Source organism: Apis mellifera, linkage group LG1 (assembly GCF_003254395.2).
Source record: "Apis mellifera strain DH4 linkage group LG1, Amel_HAv3.1, whole genome shotgun sequence".
NCBI classification, from domain to species: domain Eukaryota; kingdom Metazoa; phylum Arthropoda; class Insecta; order Hymenoptera; family Apidae; genus Apis; species Apis mellifera.
In genome coordinates this window covers 7,777,153-7,785,306 of record NC_037638.1, presented here as the reverse complement: position 1 = coordinate 7,785,306, position 8,154 = coordinate 7,777,153, and the positions used below count along the sequence as shown (strand labels likewise).

At 38.4% G+C, this 8,154-nt stretch overlaps 2 protein-coding genes across 2 annotated transcripts; one reads left to right on the top strand and one right to left on the bottom strand.

Annotated features, from left to right (window-relative positions):
* Positions 1-3,332: 3,332 nt before the first annotated feature.
* Positions 3,333-4,471, top strand: LOC408608. The gene is made up of 3 exons (XM_397512.5): positions 3,333-3,487; positions 3,754-3,856; positions 4,060-4,471. The coding sequence occupies exons 1-3, from the start codon at positions 3,422-3,424 to the stop codon at positions 4,434-4,436; spliced, it is 546 nt and encodes a 181-aa protein (XP_397512.1). The 5' UTR covers positions 3,333-3,421; the 3' UTR covers positions 4,437-4,471.
* A 1,439-nt stretch (positions 4,472-5,910) lies between these two features.
* Positions 5,911-7,154, bottom strand: LOC726590 (3-hydroxyacyl-CoA dehydrogenase type-2). The gene is made up of 3 exons (XM_026446270.1): positions 6,981-7,154; positions 6,285-6,711; positions 5,911-6,107 (listed from the first exon to the last, which is right to left on the bottom strand). The coding sequence occupies exons 1-3, from the start codon at positions 7,152-7,154 to the stop codon at positions 5,911-5,913; spliced, it is 798 nt and encodes a 265-aa protein (XP_026302055.1).
* Between the last annotated feature and the right edge of the window lie 1,000 nt (positions 7,155-8,154).

Sequence of the window (8,154 nt, the reverse complement as noted above, 5' to 3'; positions counted from 1 at the left end):
TGATATCTATGAAGTTAAGAGAGATATGAGGATTGAGGGGATGAAAGGACGCGAGAGTTGAATTGAAATAATGAAATAAAAAATTTTCCCCCTCCATCTTACAGAACATTTTTCTACGAAATTTATCCACGGATATTTAGATTTATAATTTTTAACGATATATGGGAAAATTTTAAATTCCACAAAGACATGGTCTCGAAGAGGAACGTGTCGTCGTCCGCGAGGATAATGGGTCGAATGATCTTGAACAGCCCTCAGACACGTCGCCAATCTCAACGTTTTGCATCTGTGCCCAATATTCGAGCGTGAAAGGGTCGTCGCCAGCTCAGAGTCGTCTGAGATCGGGACGACAGCTCACCTACGCGATGACAAACGTTGCCATCTAAACAAAGGGTCTAGGGATATACATATATACGCGGCGCAGACACGCAATTTCCGTGGCATGTAAATCGCGTGAAATGAATTTCTGCCAATCACGCACGTGCGTCAACGCCGCGATCATTGGGTAACTCGACTGTTTGCCCGACTATCGGTCACCGAAAAAAAAAAAAAAGGAGAGAAGGAAAAAATTCAAGCTCCCTCCAATTTCGGTAAAACACGGTATCAGAGGCAGCGTAAATAATCGGCGAGCCTGTGTAATATTTTAACAAAGTTTCGTGTCCAACCTTGAAAATAATACACGTCTGGATCCTCCATTTTGGACGAAGAATCAAAGGCGAAAATTTTAATATAAAAATATTCTTCCAATTCGATAAAACGCAATCGAACATCGACGTCACTTTTACATATCGTCCAACTTGCGCAAGAGGGATGATGGCAACGCAGGATTATCAAGACTCTGTTTTTTCGCGCGTTCATCCGAGCTGTCGATTCGGGTCGCAGGATTCGCTCGCCATCGCCCCTCTCCCATCCACGCTTCCATGGATTGATTGATGTTCACCGTCGTTTCACAGGCACGACTACATAAATCAAAAGGCGCGAACCCTTTTCTTGTCAAGGCTCATCTCCCTTCCCCTCCTTTTTCTTCTTCCTCCTCCTCCTCCTCCCCTTTTTTTCCTCGCTTCCACGTAAGGTAAGGTGACGTGGATGCGCGTTATCGAATCGCGTCGATGACAGACGAGAACGTATTAAATACCGAACAGGACGAGCATTCGATTGTCGTCTTCGACGAGAAGGGTGAAAGCGGACGAACGGAGCACGTGGTACACCATCTTCTCTCTCGATCGACGAGACGCGCCTTTCTTTCCATTCACCCTCCCCCATTATGCATCCCTCGCCGCTTGTTCTCCGCGTATTATTCGGTTCGGAGAGGGTGCAAGGCGTGCCTGCTTCTGACAGTCTCGTCGGAGGAGGCTGTAATTTCTCCGTATACGCGCGAGCTTGTAGAAATTGTTTCGTCCCGATTAGGATTTTGGATTCTCAGTTCTACTCGTTGAATTCTACGAAGACTTTTGGCCAGATGATATATAATTTTAAAGGTTTCCATTCGAAAAATTGGAAGGGTTGTTTGAAAAAAGACGGATCAGAGTGTTGACTAATTTTTTCCTTTTTTTTTTAAGGAGAATAATATCATGGATATATTTTATTCTTCAGAAATTGACGTATGCAGTAACGATTAATCACGGACGTTTGTAATAACGTGGATTGTGTGGACGTTACAAGTGACGCAGCTGTTAATAATGCTGTTCCTCGTTGTACTCGATGCAAGGGGCGCGGACATACAAAAGGGAAGATTCATTCGCCTCTCGCAAGCAACTCTTACAATTCTTTTTTTTTCTCACTCCTTCTTCTACATTCGCTTGTCAAAAATGATATATCGGTATCTATATACGTTTAATACGGGAGTAGATTCAAATAAATTGCAAGCGATTTGAAATTTTCCGCCATATGAACGAATTTAATTAATTCTTTCAACTTGACGTTTCTTTCGATGGAACATATTTTAAGAAATATGTAGTTGAAACAATTCTATAATCAATAATAATTCATATTCCCTTCAGCAATATTTTGACGAACGAAACGTCAAAAAAGAATGGAATAAAATAAAATATCCTTGCACCATCATCGATACCGACGGAATTCGAAGGAACTTTTAACGAACGTTCGAAGGAAGGAAGCAGCAATGGCGTCTTCAGGAGCGAGAGAATGGCTGAATTCCAAGGGCGAAGTCGGCAGAACGAGGCCATTCTTTCTTTGCCCCGTGCCAACTTCCCTTTCATCTCTGACCGTGATCCCTTTTTCAACGGCGGACGAAGATCTGAGGAATAGTTGAGAGTTCCACTCGATAGTTGGACGTAGTAGCGGCGTTTTCATTCAGGCACACGAAAATCACCCACCCTCCTCCTTCGAGCATACAGAATCGTCGCGTTGGGGGCGGTTTCGGATACGGAAAGTGGAAGAACAACGAAACACGCCGGGTAGTCAAGATTCTTCGTGGAATTCCTCCCCTAGACACGACACGCACCGCATAGTGGCGGTGGATTTTGTTTACGTGCACGTAAGAAGAGGCACGTTGTCTTCGTTCCACGAATCGGTGGATTCCGGTGAAAGGAAAAACTTTGCAAGCCGGGATGCCGCGTGTTCATTTCCTCTCCAACCGAAAATTCCCCCTCAAAGATTTTCGATCCTCCTCGTTCGAAAATTCCTCGTCAAGTCTCTTCTCGGGAAAGAATTTAAATTGGAATTAATATTCTCGATGGATTGATGGCACGAATGATCGAGATTTGAAAATTCTTCTTTACAGGATCGTAAGAAAAAAGAGAATTTCTTAATTTCCTGTCTCCATATATTTACGAAACGTACGAGAAGTTTGAAGTTTTGTTCCATTTTTCCTTATTGATTGGGAAAAATATTTGAATTGAGCTTTTTTTTCTTTTTCTTAATCTTTTCAATCCTGGTATCATCAGGATCTTGATGCGCAATATTTATTTTTGCGATTACGTGTTATAATATAATAACATTGGAAATATAAAATTTGGATCTACTTTTAATGAAGTATTGAAAAAAAAATATCCTTTAGGTATCTTTCAATTCTACACGAATTTTATTATAATACTTGTTGATTACTTGCAGAGAAGAAGAAAGAAAATATGGTTAGCCCGCACGAAAGTCGAATATTTTGGATATTCAAAATTATATGAAATTATATGAAATTAGATCGAGAAGAATAAATGTATTGTGTTAAGCACAATTATGCAACATATGTGCAGTCTTTGACATTCCTTCATCTAAAATACAATTGAATATCTTGACGTAAGAATAACTGTAAATTGTTTACAGCAGTTGTGTGCTATTGTGTGCCGTTTTCTTTGTTAACAAACCGCTATTGATTAGAATCGTATAAATACTCGGCGTCTTCTTGCCAGAACGTGTACTACACGATACGGATACTTCCTGAAAGTATTACAAACCAATCGCAAAAATGCAATTGAGAGTACTATTCTTCTTCCTCTTTGTCGCCACCATCTCCTACGCTATCGCTGACAGTGTAAGTAAATAAATTATAATTTTTCGAATTCTTCTTTCTCTCATCTTGATTCTATCAAAAATTGTCGAAATTCTTAAAAAAAAAAAAAAAAAGAAAAAATATTGTGAAACAATAATACTCTATTAAAGCTTATATAATTTTCCAAATTTTCCTCGCAACATCTCTTCTCTCGTTTTCCTAGATATATCGTCACAAAGATCGAGAATATTGTTAATCGCAAATTTTCACATTTGTGGAAAAATTAAACGACATTTTTTTTTTTAAAGAGCTCCAGCTCCAGCGAATCGAAGGAAACAGCGGTAGATGCACTTAAAAACATTGGCAAATCTGCTGACAACATAGTAAAACAATTTGGAAAAGGATTTGCAGGTACGATACACGTGATATATATTTTCTTTAAAAAGCCCGTATATAATTTTCTTGTTTATCCCAAACACTGGCTAAGTATCATTAATTTAACCCAGCTATGCGATCTTTAGAAAGTTTAAAATTGAATGATTATTAAAAAGTATAATGTCGATACTTTTATTTTGTTCTCTCGAACGTATTCCGAATAATATTTCGTTTTGTAGCCGTAGCAAAAGGTAACTTGGGCACTGTCAATTTGACCAAGGTGCTCAAATCGGTGGAAGATCGATTGAAATTGCCGACTCTCTCGAAATATTCGAAGGAGGCCAAATCACAGATTGTCGCGGCCCGAGAACAGGTTGCAAACGCGTTGCTCGAAGGCTCATCCGACTTGATCGGCGCTCTCAAGGATGCCGTAGAATTAGCTATTCGCGCCTCAACACCTATCGAAAATTTGATAGAGATCTTCGACACGATTAAGGACGTGTATTTCCACGTAGCGGTAAATAATTCGATTGCCATTGGTCTGAACATAATCGAAGACGGTGTTCTGATATGTCAAGTCATAGTCGAAACCATGAAGGTAGCTTTGAAGGTGTAAGAAGAACAAAAGAAGAAAGAACGAAAGAAAGAAAATGATAACGACGAATGAAACGATTGGAAATTATAATTGCATTTTTTCTCGATCGAAAGTCTAACTAAATTGTAAATTATGCATATTAGTAATAAAAAAGGTATCATGTGAAAAAAAGATTAAGCTTATTTTATTCGATTTCCACACGAATTCAAATGAAAGAAAATATTTCCTTCCTCGTTCCTTACTTTTCGACTTTCAACAACAATTTCTTCCTACCTTTCTTCTTCTCTATACATAAACATAATATCCAAAAAACATAACCAACCATCCTATATATACGATTAAAAGTGACAATTTAAAGAAAAATTTCGTTTCAAATCGAAAGAATTTCTTAATTCTCAAGATTCTAAAAAAAATTCTATATTTTACGAGAGACAGAGAGAGAAGAAGGTAAACACGGTTTTCACGGTCGCTGACCGATTCTCATCCCCCGGTTCTCCTAACAATCTGTTCCCACCTCGTAAAATTGTCATCGCGCGTGCATAAAACATGAGCAGACGTTTCGAGGAAGAGATGAGAGGAGGAGGAGGATAGGAGCGCGAGTGTAACGCGGGGCGAAAAATACGGGAGGAAGTATATAGGTAGTAGGTGGTTGGTAGTTGTGAATGCCTGTAGGGTTGTCGATGAAGACTCCAGAGGTTTAGGTTCGACGATAGGCTCGCGGGGCGAAGGCAACCTGGAGGAAACGAATGGCGCGGGAAAAGGGAAGGGTCGTTCGAGCGCGTATTTCCACCTTGCCGCCTCCGTCGCGGGCGCTAAAATACATTTTCCTACGAAGTGTCGTCACGGGAGGGCCTCCAGCTGCTGGTCGTGATATTCTACATGCGTAATGCTCGCGCGAATATTTCCATACATAAATTTCATACCGGGAAGAAAGTGTGGGTGGGTGGTTGGTTGGTCGGGTGGCGGCGCACGGTTGCACGTCGCACCCCCTGATGATGATGCGCCGCATCCTGGGCGCGAGCGACGTGCTCGAGGATCTGTTGCTTGATCCTCCTCCGTTTTTTCGCCAGTTTTATTTAGAAGAATCATTATTCTTTCCTCCCCTTCCTCCTTCTTCCGCCACTATTCTTCTTATATTCTTGGATATTGGACCAGGATTTATCGGTTTCTCGCGAATAAATAAATAAAGGTGGAGGGAAGGGAGGATTGCACGACTCAATCGATGGCGATGATACGTTCGTTGAAGAAGAAGAAGAAGAAAAAGAACAAAGGAAATAAATGAATCGTGTTTTTTTTTCTCTTTCTTTCTTTTTCCGTTTGAATATAGATTTGAATATTACAGAAAACAATGATGGTTCTAGAGGGGGTTCAAATTATAAGAACGCTTTAAATTAATTTATTCTTGTTGATACACATCTCTCTTGTCAATAACTGGCATGTATCGTAAAATGCATTCACGATTATTAATTGTCACAAAAAAAAAAAAAAAAAGTATTTAACAAGCGAATGATGGTTCCGAATCTTCTATCTGGTTGAATCTGAAGCCCATGTCTATGCGTATATTCTCACCGTTTATTAATGGATTTTCGATACAAGCTTGGATTAAATGGGCAACTTCCTCGCAAGTCCCGAAACGTTTCGGTGTCAATTTCATTCTTATCCATTTCGCTCTTTCGGGTGGCTTTTGTGGAGCTGTAGATATACGACATCTCGATGAATTTTTATTTTAAATTTTACTTTAATCGGGATTGTAATATCTTATATATCGGATAAGATAGAGATAATAATAATTAATAATAATATTAATAAATATTAATAAATATTAATATTAATATTAAAACACGCAGCATTGCCACCTGATATTATTACCTGTCATGGGACTGTCTATGTAACCGGGACATATGGTAACAACGCGTATTCCTTTCATCGCGAGCCCTCTGGCCAAAGGCATGGTCATTCCAGAAACGGCGGCTTTCGAAGCGCCATAAGTAACTAAACCGGCTGGAGGATCGTACGCCATCATGCTCGAAAGATTTATAATCACTCCCCTCTGTTTATTTTCATCGGGCTTGTTCTCCGCCATCAAAGGAGCTAACAAACGTGTCACGTTGAACACACCCCAAACGTTAGTGTCCATGATGCATCGGTACATATCGACGGAATGCGGTTTCTTCGTCTTGTGATCAATTATCGTCTCGTATCCGATTACACCGGCCGAGTTAATCAATACGTTTACACCCCCGAATTTCTCCTTCACGCATTTTATGCTGTCCACCACATCCTTTTCTAATCTCACCTATCGAAACCATTTGTATTTTTGATCGATTATCTTTATCGAGTGTTCGTCGCACGAATTCGTAACACGAATGTTTGTTGCTTTTGCTAAAGATACAGAACCTCAAATGATGAATGTATAACGAGAAGAGAAATCTTGAAGAAAGGATAACTTGGAAAGTTGGTTAGAGTAATTAAGAATATATTTATCATTACTCTATATTATCTTTGTTCGACGATAGCGATTAAGGTTATTGTAAGTAAAAAAGTCTTACGAGCAATTGAACTTACGTCGGTACACGTAAATATAGCTTTGTCACCCATATTCTCGACAACTTTAGCTCCATTACAAGATATATCAGCTACCACTACTTTACCACCTTGTTGAAAAATTTTCTCCGCACATGCTTTTCCAATACCGTTCGCGCCTCCAGTAACGTAAGCGACAATATGCTGAATATTCATTAATAATAATTAATTATTATTTTTATGTTTTAATATGAAACAGTATTTTTATTATTATTATTATTGTTATTTTGTATCTATAATCATCGCACGCCACGATATTCCGAAATATGAAAATATCGAAATATTTAACGAGGATCCGTCAAAAAGAAGATTATTCGTGTATTTTACCTGCAATTTCCCCATTTTGACATTTCCTTGTTAAAGGATTGAAATTAAGATGTTTCTCGTTGCTTACTTCTTCTCGTCCAGTTTAGAAAAATATCCTATTTAGACAAGAATCGTGAGTATTTCAAAATTAAAAAAAAAAAAAAAGAGAAAAAAAAAGAAAAAGAAATGATGAAAATACGATGAATCGAGTTCTGCCTCCTTTTTATCCCTCCATGAAATATTTTTCAAACCTACACCACCATGATGGATATAATTTATAAACTAATTAAAAAGAAATATAACCAATCCGAATACAAAATCGAAATTCGAAAGTTATTACCAAGTTATTTTCCGTTTTCCCTACTTCCTCATTGACTCTTCCCCTAATTAGTCTATCCGTTGCAATAATTTTCAAATAATTTCAATGAAATTTTATGAATTGAAACACATGACAGTCAAATATGAACGATTGTCATATCTACGTTTCACATTCAATGTTCTTCACGTATGTTATCGAAAAGAAGGAAATTTAGTGAGCTATGAAACGAATTCGATTCCCGAATATCTTCAGATAAACTTCGCATTATTATTAACAAATTTCGATAAAATTTCAACATTATTTTCCATAAAAAAAAAACGCGTATTTTATTTAATCTATCTCGCCTTTATTGCTCGCCTATTGATCACATCGTAGAAGATATTTTTTTAATCGTTAAATCGAGAAAACAAATTTCATCGTCGTTCGAAAATACGTTTTTGACGAATCGATCCGTTACACGGGCAACGTCAGACCGGCGATATAACTTAATTCTCGACGATTAAACGCAACGGTCGCGATAAGGCTTGTAAA

Coding starts and splice junctions, on each gene's coding strand:
- LOC726590 (XM_026446270.1), bottom strand. CDS start 7,154: ATGAATATTCAGCATATTGTCGCTTACGTTACTGGAGGCGCGAACGGT. Junction 6,712..6,980: donor CTATATTTACGTGTACCGAC/GTAAGTTCAATT, acceptor TGGTTTCGATAG/GTGAGATTAGAAAAGGATGT. Junction 6,108..6,284: donor CATAGACAGTCCCATGACAG/GTAATAATATCA, acceptor GTATATCTACAG/CTCCACAAAAGCCACCCGAA.
- LOC408608 (XM_397512.5), top strand. CDS start 3,422: ATGCAATTGAGAGTACTATTCTTCTTCCTCTTTGTCGCCACCATCTCC. Junction 3,488..3,753: donor CCTACGCTATCGCTGACAGT/GTAAGTAAATAA, acceptor TTTTTTTTAAAG/AGCTCCAGCTCCAGCGAATC. Junction 3,857..4,059: donor ATTTGGAAAAGGATTTGCAG/GTACGATACACG, acceptor TTCGTTTTGTAG/CCGTAGCAAAAGGTAACTTG.